The following is a 15,403-nucleotide window of genomic DNA, read 5'->3' as shown; positions in this document are numbered from 1 at the left end:
CACTATTCTAATTCTATTCTTAAAAAAAAATAATCTAACTACCTCTCTAATCTTTTTATATTCTATTTTTTCATTTATTATGCAATTTTGTGTGTGTGTGTGTATGACCTCTAACATTAGCTTGCTCTATTCTTTTTCTATTTTATCCATTTTCTTTTTATTTATTATATTATATTATTTAAAAGTCCATGCTACGTGTACTATGTTAAGCTAACTGAGACTTGTTATGGCACTTATATATCATTGCATTTTTGTTGTTTTTGATTGCTTCCACTGTCTTCATCTGTAAGTCGCTTTGGATAAAAGTGTCTGCAAAGTGAATAAATGTAAACGTAATGTATATATATATATATATATATATATATATATATATATATATATATATATATATATATATATATATATATATATATAATTTTTTTCCACAAATCTCAGAAAGCTTATTATATATGAATAAATTATGATTATGACTGCACAAAAACTATTTTGTGCAGTGCATGTGTTAGTCCATGCAGTGCTGCATCTGCTGCTGATGATGATGATGATGATGATGATGATGAGTCTGGTTCTGACAGACCCACAGTCTCTCTGTTGTGGCCTAGTTCTCTCTCTGGCACCTAAACCCTTTCTCCCCGGAGACACCGGGATGTAGGTCAAGTGAGTCTCCCGTTAGGGAGAATATAATTAATCAAAGTTTGGAGTTAGAGAGCGCACACATGCTCAACATGCAGGAAAGGTGAGCTCTCGCTATATTTATACAGCGTTTGCACAGATAGCCGGGAAAGCCTTCATTCTGCGGCAGAGTCTCTGGAGAAATCTGGGCTTAGATGCTTCGCTCAAGGCCACAACTGGGGCTGTCACGGCCTGATGGTTTGGTTGGGACTGAAATCCAGATTTGGCCGAAGGATCTGGCTAAGGGTCACCTCTGCATGACGGTTCTCGGGCGCCAACTCTGAGCAAAAACTGAAAAAAATATACAATAAAAAAATACAGCTTCTACAGCCAGACCTCGTGAAATGTCCAAGAGTATCACCTCAGACAGGAACGCAGTTTCACATTTACTTCAGCAAATGCAGACAGCTAGCTTCTATAGTACTCTTCACCATGCATTTTGTTAAGAATAGTTACTAGAGAAGAAGACTATTACAGTGAAAAAATATCCCATATATGAATATTATTATTATTATTATTATTATTATTATTATTATTATATAAAACCATAAAAACATTACTTATAAAATGTATTATACTGTATAATATTATATAAAAAAATATTGTGTTAATTTTTTTTTACAAAATCATAAAACTCAAAATAGTATAACAATGATACTAAAAGAAAACTGATATTAAATATACATATATATATATATATATATATATATATATATATATATATATATATATATATATATATATATATATATATATATATATATATATATATATATATATTTATAAAAACACACAGTATATCGTGTGTGTGTGTGTGTTTTATAGTACTAAACTTACATAAAGTAACAACAATACTAAAAATAACACTGATATTACTATAGTAACACTCATTTTAACATAATACATGCATATGCTAAATAAATAATATAAGATATAAATACAACTATGAAAAACTACAGGTGAGATCTCATGAACTCTCCAACAGTATCAACATCACATTTCCTCCAGCAACTGCAGACCAGCTTCATATAATACTTTTCACAATGCATTTTGTTTCCAGAAACAGTGTCTAGTCTGTGTGGACTATGACAATGAATAACTCCCAAAATACCCTGTGCATGACATATTAATAAATGTGACATCCACAAGATGTCTATACTGAAGATGCATCTGAATATCTTGCCTGCGTTTGATCACAGAGAGCAGATCCACTGGGGAAACGGACGCGTGGCGTACATTGCTTTTGTCCACACTGGTTTTCATCTCTTCTACTGGAATCAGGAATAACCCGGGAGAAATACATCACAGTCTCAAATCATGCTTTTGTGCATTCTGGAATAAATCCCATAGAAAGCTACTCTTTGGACTGAGTATGTAGCATGCAACCGTAGAAATGAGACACTGTGGTAAATTATACTGGATCTATATTCAAGTGGCATGTGTGGAATGTGAGAAGAAGAAAAAACTGAGTGGGATGCATCCAGAACAAGACGAGGAGGAACCTTAAAGCGGTGCAGATTCTGTCAGATTTTTAGAAGAAACAACTCAATAGTAAAAAACTCCACAAAGTGCATCCAGACATCTGAAGATGTTCTGCACATCCAGTGGAGCATTTAAGAAGAAAGCATGAAAAAGGTGCCTTGTGTTACAGTTGGATATTCTTCCTTAACCTGGTAAAGCCTGACACGTGAAAAAATATAAAACAAAAAAAAACATTATTTTAAATGGAAGTTTACTGTACCATTTGAAAGTTTGCATGTTTTTTTTTGTTTGTTTTGTTGAGTATCATATTTGATACATCCGGCTTTTATGGCTCATATAGTCGGATATAGTGAGAATATGGAGGAAAAACAGCTCAGCTTTATTCATAGACCCAAACTGAGCAGAATTATGCAACTAGATGCAGATGCTGATATTTATATGGAAAAAAACATGAATCAAACATATCAGTGAGCTCATTATAACAATAAAATTACATAAATGAGTCGTCACTCTATATCTCCAATTATATTAGTAGGGTGAGATTTAAATGATCCACACATATAATAACTCAGTGATTGAGAGCTGAAGAAATGAAGGCTCTTCAGAAGATGTGAGATGTTCTGGAGGCTTGTGAAGATCATTCCTCCGCTGAGGAACAGTGAAAGTAAAGCTCCTCAAAAGATCCTGAGGATCAGGTTTGAGACTCTAAAACATGATTGAAGGAGAATCAGGTAAAGATGAGCTGCTTCAGTCCAGTAAGAGTTCATCTGGAGATATTACTGACCTTACTCTGACCTTTACTTGATCACAATCAGGAAAGATTTGAGAGCAGAAAACTTGAGCTGAAGGCAGATGTTTGTGCAATTAGACTAAAAGAGCTTTTACTGGATAAAAAAAAAAACTCTAATCTATCAATCAGACACAGAAGAGCAGGTGTGCAACGGGAAACACAATAAAGTTTTCATCATGTTGATCATTTAGAGGCCTTGTGCATTAAATATGATACAGTAGACTTTACAGCGCTCAGCAATGATGCTTAAAATTCAGCTTTGATCACAGCAATAAATTACATTTTAAAATATATTCACAAAAAAAAAGTTATTTTAAATTTAAATAATATTTTACTTTTTGTTTAAATAAATGCAGGCTGGGCGAACAAACTTAAAAAAAAAAAAAAAATTATAATAATAATAAAATAAACTTTCTTTGGTTTTTGCAAGAGAAAAAACAATCAATTTCCACACATCTACTTTATATAAATCACTTTTCAAAGTACTTCAAGCAAAAATAAGTCTTATGTTGTTATGCACACTGTCAATTCGATCCAGAATTACTCACAGAATGATATAAGGCTTTAGTCACGCCGCCCACCCCATCTACTGCTGTCTGAAAATGACCTTATCAAGCCACAAAAACTTAGATTTGTTAGATCTGTAATTTTAAACGCCTTTAAGGTCAATTATCAGCTTCAAACGATGATTTCTTTTAAGTGTTTGCCATTGTAATTGTGAAATATTGGCTGTAATTTGAATTCACTACAAAGGCAGGCGAGAGAGCGCCACTGGACGGCTTCAATCAAGATAGTAATTAGAAGAAGAATGAAGGTCAACTGCTGTCTGGAGATCAGATCACAGCCGATAATGTGGCACCGCTGCAGGCCTGGAACGCCACGGATAGTCTTTCTCCTTGAAGACAGCAGTAATAGTCAATAAAGATGCTTCTGCATGAGGGTTTCAAGTGTGTACCTCATGCAATCGTGAATGCATATAAAAGGGAAAACCTCAGAACAACTGAACATGCCGTGTGTGTCCTGAGTGCTCAGATATCAAAGACGTGCCAATCACAGAGTTCAAGTGTGCAGCCATTCTGATAATCAGCGTGGAAAGTGGCAGAGAGGACGACGCACGGATCAATCAAATTACCCTGATGGCCACTGAGAAGCCCCGGGCTGTAATAAATTCAATGCATTCTCACTCGGCAGGGAAGCTCACACACATCGCTGTAGACAGTAGTTACAGCATCCCAGCCAGAAATCGTTCAAGCAAGAGGAATCGGAGCAGAAGAGTAAAGCCGAGTGATCCATAATCATTATTTACTCTTCGAAACATGAACTACAGCAGAGCAGCGGGGCGATGCAGCATCTGAAACACATTCACTTATAAATATGTTCTGCTAACGTTATGAGAACGTTATTTCTGAATGTTTCTGATTGTTCAAAACATTCCGTTTTTTTTATTTATTTTTTTTATGTTTAACTCTTTCCATTGACTACTGTATTTTCCGGACTATAAGTCAAACTTTTTTCATAGTTTGGCTGGTCCTGCGTCTAATAGTCAGGTGCGACTTATTTATCAAAATTTATTTGACATGAACCAAGAGAAATGAACCAATAGAAAACATTACCGTCTCCAGCCGCCAGAGGGCGCTCAATGCTGCTCAGTTCTCCTGTAGTCTACACTGAAGACATAGAGCGCCCTCTGGCGGCTGTAGACGGTAATGTGAACTCTTGATTCTTGGTTGTAAACAATGTTTGGAATAACGGCGTTTAAAAGAACGGCGTTAGGTAACGACGTTATTTTTTCAGTAACGTGGTAATCTAACTAATTACTTTTCCCGTCGTTACAACGCCGTTAACGTTACTAAACGTTAAATGCGGTGCATTACTATGCATTGATTTAATAAACTATGCAATCCGAACGCACCCCTGGCTCACACAGCGAGTGAGCAGGTGGGTTAATGACGAGATAAGCGGTTGTGATTGGCTAAGGCAGAGTCATGTGTTTCATGGTAGCCAATCAGAGCCATGTTTTAACACACATGCCGGCACACGCGGCTGCGCCAGTGGCGCCAAACACACACACACACACACACGCAACAGCTACACAGAGAGAAGGTGGAGATATAAGCACTACTTCAAATTCATTGTGGTCAAAGGCAAGAACTTGCATGTAATGTGTACATGTAATGTGTGACACGCATCTACAAAGCTAGTGGCCAAAAACACTTTTCATACAAAGATACTTGAAGTGCAGGATAAAACTCTTGCTGTCTTTTGACGTGCAATAAATATTGAAAGTTATGTACCTGTCTGTTCTACTCATTTCAATTGACTTGTGAAAACTGCAAAAAAAAAAAAAAGTACAAATTCTCTGACGTGTAGCAACTTTTTTTTTTTTTTACAGTAACGCAAATAGTTACTTTCCCTGGTAACGAGTTACTTTTATTATAGAGTAATTCAGTTACTAACTCAGTTACTTTTTGGAACAAGTAGTGAGTAACTATAACTAATTACTTTTTTAAAGTAACGTTCCCAACACTGGTTGTAAATAAATGCAACTTATAGTCCAGTGCGACTTATATATATTTTTTCCCTCATCATGATGTATTTTTGGACTGATGCGATTTATACTCAGTTGCGACTTATAGTCCGAAAAATACAGTAGTTATCTCGTCATTTAGAAGACAACGCTTCCCCACCAAACATGAGTTTTTACAGCTTTCCGTGGTTTCACTGTTATACACTTGGGGGCGCTATTACACATCTGAACGAGTACAAAACCTACCGAACAAAAAACACGTGAACAGGACGGACAAATGCCCGATCTCTTATGTAAACATATGCAAATGTTAAATAATGCGATCATCCAGGATCCAGGAAGTGGTATATTTCTTTGCAAGCTTTGAAGGTATTGATGGAAGCGATTTACTACATTTATGCTTTGATAATCGTACTGAATATTATCCAGATGTAGCTTTTGATATAAATGTGATTTTCTCACCCTTTTGCTCAACCTATATTCGAAAAACCTATATTCAAGTGTTGAAAAAAAAAGAATGCTTTAAGATACAATTAAACAGATTTTCTGTTTAAAAGTAGAGGCTTTGATCTTTATTTTGATGTGTTGCATATTCAAATATTCATGCAGCAAAATATACTTTAGGCCATAAAATTTTACATCAAAATCGCTGGTGGTGGCTGGGAACTTTTTTCAAAAATGCTGGCAGGGAAAGAGTTAAAAGTAAATGTCAATTGAAAGGTTACATATGACATATGACAGACTTTAGGAGGTTAGCTCTTGCATAATGATCACTAAACTAAAGGCAACCAAAATCATGCATGCTTTACTAGTCGAAAGTTTGGACAGACTCATTTATTCTTGACTTTTTTACATGTATAGTGGCAGCCATCGTAGCTTAAATCTCAGGAAACACATGCATGTGTGTAAAAAGTCACTTTATATAAAATCATCTGTCGACTATGTAAATTATTCACAGGGTATTCCTCAAGTATTATTGAAACTGAATCCCTGTCCTTCTACACAGCTACATTTCTAAGTCAAAAAGTATGCTATTTATTCCCTACTCCTTCCATTTAGGCCTCCACAGTACAAAGCACAGTTTTTGCAGGTCATCATGATTCCTTTCATCTTTTTGTCCATTAAACTGATCTTACAATCCCATCAAATTACACTCCCGGCTGAACTCACACAGCCAATGACATCTATTTCAGCGCATTTAGACACAACTATGGTCACTCGTCCTTGTGAAGAGACGTCTCATCAGTCACTGACCTAACGCAAAGAGCTTTAATTAAAAGACGCAGATGACGATGGACTCGAGTGCAACAGCTATAAAATTAACTGAGAGTCAATCTCAAGTATAACAATTTCCAGTAACATGTTTGAGTTTAATGAAGTCTAGTAAATGCATTTCAAAAAATGCAAAAAGTTTACTTTTAAATATGCTTGGATTTTACTCACCAAGGCGGTTTTTATTGAATTAAAAATACCGAATTTGGTATGAATTTCAATCACCATTTAAAGTAGCAGTGTGTTCTATGTGAATAAATTGTAAAGTGAAACTGTATTTTCAGCATCATTCCTCCAGTCTTCAGGGTCACATGATATTCAGATTTTTCTTATTATCGATGTAGAATTTTTTTTATTTTAGTTTCATTGATATACAATGTGCTATATATTTTAGATTATAGTTTTTAACTATAGACAATATGTATTTATTAATTTATTAATCAGGTTTACGCATGTTTTGTTGTGTTATTGTATTTATTTATTATTTGTCTATAGTTTTATTTTTAAATTAAATGGAATTACAGAATTTCAATATTAAATAAAATTATATAATTTTATAGAATGATATAAATAATTGTATTTAAAAATAATTGTATATTTACCTATATAATTTGTTTTATATATTTATACATATTATTTTATATATATATATATATATATATATATATATATATATATATATATATATATATAAATATATATATATATATATATATTATATAGTTTTAGTTTTTTGTTATTATTTAGGTTATTTTTTGTTACTAATTTATTTATTTTTAGTTATTTTAATGTGAAAATTTTAAAAGCTTACTTAAACTATCTCAAATAAAGTTTGTTTAAAGTGTTAGTACATTACATTTTATTTTATTTTTGTGTTAATGTTTATTTTATTTCAGAAGTGATGTAAAACCATTAAAAAAATGTAATATATAACTAAACCAAACCACATCATTCTAACATGATTTCTTGCATATCTTAGTATTTTCAGTGTTGAAAGTTAATTTTTATTTTTCATATTTCATAATATTGTTCATTAAAGAACAGCATTTACCTGAGATCCTTTTTTTTTTTTTTTTTTTTTTTTTTTGGAACAATGTAAATGTCTTTAATGCCTCCTTGCTGAATATCACAAATTGATTTAACAAATAAAGAAGTGAAACAGGAGACCCAAACTTTTGAAATCAAGTATTCTGTTTGACTTTTAATAAAGCAAAATCAACAGCATCCACTACAACTCAAGTGTAAAATCTCAGTACTTGTTCCACCCCTGGGAATAAAGGCTTTGTCTTTGACCTCAAACCCTTTGTGTTGGTATGGAAATCCCCGCTGCCCACACAGTGAGGAAAAAGCAATGCTTCAGCATGCCAAGTCTTCTCAATAAAGGTCAAAGCCGCTTCCAGCATGCAAACTCAATATTACATTACAATATTTCATTTGACCAATTCTGCATCAATAACCAACTAATGAAACCCTATTAATAAAACACGCATCCTTGATTAACTCACACTCAGTGCTCCAGGCACCCTCATTTTCTCTGAAAACATTGCAATCATCAAACCCGGCGTTAGGAAGTAACATTTAGGCGAGGTAAGTTTCCAAAATGCGAAATGGAGCTCATTAAAATTCATACCTGTCGTGAATCAAAATGGAAATGAGAAAGGCAAGGCTGGGCTCGGTGACAAAGACGCGGCTGTCTCTTTACAGGCTGAGTAAACATATCGGGACAGTATTAATAGAGTGTTTGGAGAATAATAGACGGTGGTTTAAGAGCTGAGCGTGTATTATGACGAGAGAGAGGGATATTAAACGCTGCAGTGGCGATTCACTGATAAAGACGACACCCAACAGCTCACATGCGGTTTTTTATTAAGGTTGACTAATTGCCCGACTGTGACTCCATTACAATCTGTCACGTCACGCTGGAAGTAAATCACCGCGGCCCCGGGGACGAATCGCAATAGATTTGTGTTGCAGCGGAGCTGAAAATGGCCAAACGCTGTGCATCAGATTCATTATGTTCATAATGCAATTATTAGTGGTGCTTGTGAAGATGCACGTCTAACCCTGCAAAACATGTGAAACAATGGTCAGAAATGTATTTTTCTATTGAACTATTTAGACGTTTGCATAGCTTATTATTGCTCATATAATGCAAATATGGATGAAAAACAGCTGTTATATTCATAGACTCAAACCAAGCACAAAAAAAATGCAATTTGGTGCAGATGCTGATATTTATGTGAACAAAAAGTGATTAAATTCTAATGCTTGTATTGTAAATCAATGAGATCTTTATGACAGTATTCTGCTTAAAACATGAAAGTGTTGAGGTTGCATTTGAATTCAGTTTTTTTTCTCGCCTCGTTGACAGACTTGCATGCAATTGTTTTTTTAGCATCATCCTGATCATTTAGAGGCTTTGCATATGATATATGACACAGTAGACTTTATAGGGTTAAACTTGCATGCCTAATTCATGTGTTGTTGCTTTACTAAGTGGTCAGTTGTACCATTTTCTCCCAAATCACATCTGAAAACTAGAAGAATCTGTTGCAATGCTCCAACAACACATCTGTGCACAGCAACAAGTTTTGCACAGACAAACATTGCTCTTATTTTCTTTAAAAAGTCTGTAAACCGTTGCTTTCCCAAAACTAAAAATGTTAGAAATACAGCTCCAGCTAGCAGCTAAAAACCTTGAGTCCTGTCCTGCAGCACATGAATAAAAGATTCGTGACTTTTAAGGTTATAACATCCATGTGCCAATCACAGTCTCCGTAGGGCGCATTTAGAAGAGCCTCCAAATCCCAAAGACAAGCACACAAGAACTTTCCAGCAGTATTTCCAGAGACACACGCGTGTGAGCTGGAGCTGGATCTGAATCAAATCGTATAAATATAAATAGGTGCTGGTTAGATTCCATGGCAGATTTACAAAGCCAATCTGCAAAAGTACACATGTAAGACACATCATTTGTTCTGGTGGCGGTTATGCAAGTTAATCTGAAATGTACATCTGCTGCAAGACTAATAACAATGTAAATGATCTTCATTCATTCTGACAGAGATGAAATAGATTAATCAATACACGGTTTCAACAAAAACATTTCTTGCAGAGTTGCCAAGTCTGCAACTAATCCATGGATTTGTACTTTTAAACTGTTTTAAAGCACAATTTGATGATTTTTAAAAAGCATACCATGACTAAATTTGCATGTTATATACATATACAACCTTAAAAAATATGCATACATAATTATTCTTTGACAAACAATACTATTATTTATATTGCATATTATGTAAGTGAATACAATTAAAAATGTCTATATATTCTGCATGCATGTTAAGGTTTGACAAAGCATGCTTTTACTTAAAGTTTATTATATATTATGTAATAAAGGTAAAAATATGTGTACATTTTGTAAAGTTTGATGGTTTGACAATGCATACTAATTATGCTACACATAATATAAGTAAAAATATACATGCATTTTGCAAGGTTTGATAGTTTGACATTATATTGCATGTTTTATAAGTAAAGATATGCTTACAAATTGCAAGTTTTCATGCACTGACAAACAATTTTGACAATTAACAAATAAATTAAGCAAAGATTAAGTATGCATGTTGTATTAGCCTAATATGCATACGTTTTGCAAGGTTTAATGGCTTGGCATGCTATCACTTGTACCACATTATATAAATAAATTAAAATATGCATAGGTTTTACATTATATTGTATATTATATAAGTAAATATAAACAAAAAAATGCATATGTTTTTCAAAGTTTGGTTGTTGGAAAAAGCATTCTAGTACTTAATCCACAAATTACAGGTGAAAATATGCATAGGCCTATATGAGTATTTTTCAGTTTTCAGTAAAAAAAAAAAGAAAGTGAAATAATTACACACATGAATGTGTAGGAAAATGGAAATAGCAGCACTGTACTGTAAGTATTTAAATCATCCAAGCAATCCTCTAAAGCACGTTAAATATCACAAGACATCTAGCAATGATTATGCTGTTGGGTGTTGTTTTCTCACAATGAACTTGAGCGTTTTTGCATGTTTAATATTGCTATCTAGCTCTGCAGAACAAAGAAAGCTGAAATGCATAATACGGACATAATAAGTGGTATAGTTTGAGTCATGCAGACCTGGCAACCCTCATCTTTCACTCAACTGCATTCATGACGATCACACGTCCACAGTTCACCTGAAAGATCAGAATCAGATCAAAGGCGAAGCCTACAAATCCCATCTGTACTCTTCTGGGATACAAAACCAAAACGAGAATAACTGCTGTACGCTGCGTTTCTCAATGAAACGACAATACACTGATCTCTTAATAAAAGTGTTGTCTGAGTAGGAATAAATTGCACGATTTCAGTAACTGGAGGCAGCTCAGGAACCAATTCATGGGGAAAAAATACAATTTGTATTGATTTCTGTTCTTACAGACATCCAGTCTCTTGAAGGTTTCCCAGAGGTTGTTTTTGGGCAAAAACTGCAAGTTCCTCTCAAATCCAAAATCAGTGAGCCAGCATTTATCGATACCTCAGGAAACCCTTCAAACCCCTCCAATCTGATAAAGGCGTAACGCAGTGCATCTGGCAAGACTCCAATTCCCAATTAAGAAAAGCCACAAACGGGCACCAGAAATATAGGACAGAACGTGTTAAAACAAATAAAGCAGGCAAGCGGCAATCAGCTTCAGTGCGTTCGGCGAGAAATCCTTTGAGAGGACATCTCCGAACACCTCAAGAATAGTGCGAATGAAGCAACTCCACGCTGTCACACATCATTATCTCCACAAAGAGGAATACAGCAAATGAGAACAATAGCACAAAAAACTCATTTTGCATTGAGATTACACTGTCACCTCAAATCTACTAGGATTTGTATTATGCAACATTTCGTGCATGGTTTTATTGTTGTTGTTTTTAATCACCAATGCTGTTGCAAAATAAATAAATACCTTTTTTGCACTATTTCCCATTTATTTTACATTAAAACCTCATTATCTGTCCCTCTTACACCAACAAACCCTAATTTCCATTAAAAACCTTATCATCATACTCTGAAATGGACTGACTTTGCACCTTATTTTAAGTGCAAAAATGTCAATATATTACATAACTATAATGTGCTCAGAAATGTTGACCGTATCATCCAGATATAAAATAGTTGGCTGACTTCATATCTGCAAAGCGCCTTTTTAAAATGCACACAGTTGAACTCAAAAGAAAAAGAAAAGAAAAAACACTTATCTGCCTAAAAATAAGCTCAAATAAATCATTAAAAGCTGCAAGAAGCTAGTTATCCTTTAATTCATGTCAATAATGAATCACATCTTATGTGCAATGCAATGCATATGACAAAAAGTGCACTCAAAGATAATAAAACAGCACTGATATTAGTATAATCTTATCTATATAATTCATACCGAACGTGTATTTCACAGCACCTCGGTGATCCCGAAGTTAGTTAAGCAAGTTACTCTAGCAATCTAAACCCATCTATGACAAGCCATTTATATGATATTTCTCATGCATATACACTAAACCAGACTGTTGTGGTCAGCGCGTGAAGTTGAGCTGGATGTGCTGGTCTTACCCATGTTGGCACCAGGAGGCTGGCGGGTCTCTCTAGCAGATCAGGCTGATGTTTGGCGGCTGCGTTCATCTCCCATGCAGCCTCTGGTTCGGTGCACTGAAGTCACACACTCTTGGATCTGTCATTTATATCCAGTGATGGCCGGGCTTCGTGCTCAGCCTGTTGGGAAGGACGTGGCTCCGGGGTCCAGCATCCAAATGGACCCGTCAGAGACCAGCAGCTCTCTGCGAATCTGAATCTGAGGCTGTCGGTGTTACAGACACATCCACACAGAGCTGAAGCGATCAGAGTGATGCGCGGGTTCCTGCGCGTGCTGGAGGACCGGAGCGCAAATGTTGAGCGCGCGCGTTTCCTCCTGCTTCCTCAGATATGATGAGCCCTTCAGCTCGCGCTTATTTAACCCATCACTGACTGAACTCTACACACTCAACAAGGGCTGGGCGATATGTCGAAATATTCACTGCATATCTACGATGCGTAAAGCAACATACAGATGCATTGCTATTTTTATTTGGTCAAGTTTCCAAAACACTGCGACATCTTCCAAGCAACTCTTCCCTTTCATGGAGTTGTATCAGCATCTCTGGTTTAAACTTGATTTGAATAGCAAAAGCGTTTTAGTTGTAACTTTGATTCATTTCAACGACTTCCGACTTCCGTGTAAAAATATCTTCGTTGCACATATTATTTAATTTTGTGCATTGGCTTTTGGTTGAAATATGGAGGAAATACCAACAAGTTTTCAGCATTTTAGTGATTCAAATATATAATTGTTTATTTAATGTCATTAGACACTAGTTTAGAGCAGGGTTATTAACTAAAACAAGAATAATAAAACAATTATGTCACCTGAAATTAAATATTTTATTTTATTTCAGCTAGATGTCAAGGTAACTCCTTTTTTTAAATGACAAAAACACATAAAATTACTAAAAAGTTAACTAAAATTGAAAACAGAAAATATAAAAATGTTTAAAAAAATAGTAATAATATGTTAATGGCAATAAAACAACCACACCAACATTATAAGTTTTACTTAAATAACCTAATATCAATACATTAATTTTGGCTATTGTACATGAACAACAAAACTGGGCTTGCATGAAGCTAACTGCAAGGGCAGCATCTTTAATATATACATATTATTGAAAATTGATTTTGAAAAAAAAAAAATATTTATTTTCTGTTTTGTTTTTTCGATGATTCCCCTCATCCCCAGGTAACAACAACTATATTGAAGGGCTTTTATTTACAGCAGTCAACAGGCAAACTTAATAATAAATCCTTTTATTAGTTTGTGGATTTGCTTGAGCTAGAAAGAACTACTGAACATAAATAAAATGTGCAAAAGGATTTTGAAAAAAGACCGTTAGAAAGAGCTACTGACTCAAATGATTCACGATCCCGCTCCGAACTCCCGAACTGACTCAAATGATTCACGATCCCGCTCCGAACTCCCGAACTGACTCAAATGATTCGCGATCCCGCTCCGAACGTCGACTTGATTCAAATGATTTGCGATCCCCAAACTGACTCAAATGATTCGCGAACCCACTCCGAATTCCCGAACTGACTCAAATTATTCGCGATCCCGCTCCGAACTCCCAAACTGACTCAAATGATTCGCGAACCCACACCGAACTCTCGAATTGATTCAAATGATTTGCGATCCCCAAACTGACTCAAATGATTCGCGATCCCACTCCGAACTCTCGAATTGATTCAAATGATTTGCGATCCCCAAACTGACTCAAATGATTCGCGATCCCGCTCCGAACTCCCCAACTGACTCATATGATTCGCGATCCCGCTCCGAACTCCCAAACTGACTCAAATGATTCGCGAACCCACTCCGAACTCTCGACTTGATTCAAATGATTTGCGATCCCCAAACTGACTCAAATGATTCGCGATCCCACTCCGAACTCTCGAATTGATTCAAATGATTTGCGATCCCCAAACTGACTCAAATGATTCGCGATCCCGCTCCGAAATCCCGATCTGACTCAAATGATTCGCGAACCCGCTCCGAACTCCCGAACTGGTTCAAATGATTCACGCTCCATACTCTGAACTAGGAAGAATTAGGAAGTGTGCATTGTGAAGGGAGCTCTGAAAAGCTGCAGTGAAGGCAAAGGATTAAAACCTCTATTAAAACAGATGTCCAAATGAGCGTACCTGTACGCTAAAAGCACGTTCTGGGCACATGGAGAGGTGTGGGTATACGCTCAAGAGCTATAAGTGGCGGTACTGAGTACCTGTGCGTACCGGCCCACTTAAAGTAGTGCCTGTAACAATATCTTAAGTGAATATTCGTTCATCTTGTGTTGTTATCAACCCTTAATATGAACACTGCTAAATCCAACAGCATTTCCCTTGTTAATCTTAATAATAGTATTGATTTCTTGCATGCATTTGTAAAATGCAAAGACTCACAGCCAGAGGACATATTTAGGAGACTTCCCTTTCAGTTTAAATGCTCACTGGCCAAAATAATGTACCACTGATCTAATTATTGTTTGCACTTTTCTGTAAAAGTCATCAGCCTCGGGTTCAGACCGATTACTAGAAAGAAATGAGTAATTAAGCACTACAGTTTAATGCAGTGTGCCAATAAAAATGAAATTAGCAGAACAGCTTTGGTGCTCAAATTACTGAAGCATCTCGAGATTAATTTGGGCAGCGTTCGTTTGTGATTCTGGAACGGACGACACCTGTGCACAGAATGCTTTGCTCTTCTTACTGATCTGAGGAGAAATAGTTCAGAAATTAAATTAAGCTATATAATGTAACTACTGTAGGCTATCTATGAAAAACAACAACAACTGACCCTTTTCACAAGACTGTTATGATGTGTTTCAACGCGTTGCACTGGAAATGCAATATATATATATATTTGTAGGACTCTCCCATTTACTGCTCTCGAAGTTTGCCCAACTATGACGACTTCCACTGCTGAGAAACACGGAAATGTGTAAAATGTATAAAATAAGTTTGGTGTGTGGGTAAGAAACCCATCCTGCTTTTGCAAAACTGCTATGTGAA

The 15,403-nt window shown here is 35.6% G+C and overlaps 1 protein-coding gene across 1 annotated transcript in view; it reads right to left on the bottom strand.

The window, feature by feature from the left end:
- The window catches only part of LOC113116900 (gamma-2-syntrophin-like), a 68,088-nt gene extending 55,295 nt beyond the window's left edge, over window positions 1-12,793 (bottom strand). Inside the window, exon 1 of the mRNA XM_026285200.1 lies at window positions 12,359-12,793. Coding sequence (XP_026140985.1) covers window positions 12,359-12,427 — 69 coding nt within the window. The 5' untranslated portion in view covers window positions 12,428-12,793. The remainder of the gene's footprint in view (window positions 1-12,358) is intronic.
- Window positions 12,794-15,403: the final 2,610 nt, after the last annotated feature.

The sequence above is a fragment of the Carassius auratus genome, chromosome 17, assembly GCF_003368295.1.
Source record: "Carassius auratus strain Wakin chromosome 17, ASM336829v1, whole genome shotgun sequence".
NCBI lineage: Eukaryota > Metazoa > Chordata > Actinopteri > Cypriniformes > Cyprinidae > Carassius > Carassius auratus.
Note: the sequence above shows the minus strand (reverse complement) of the source record. Positions and strands in the feature narration are given on the sequence as shown.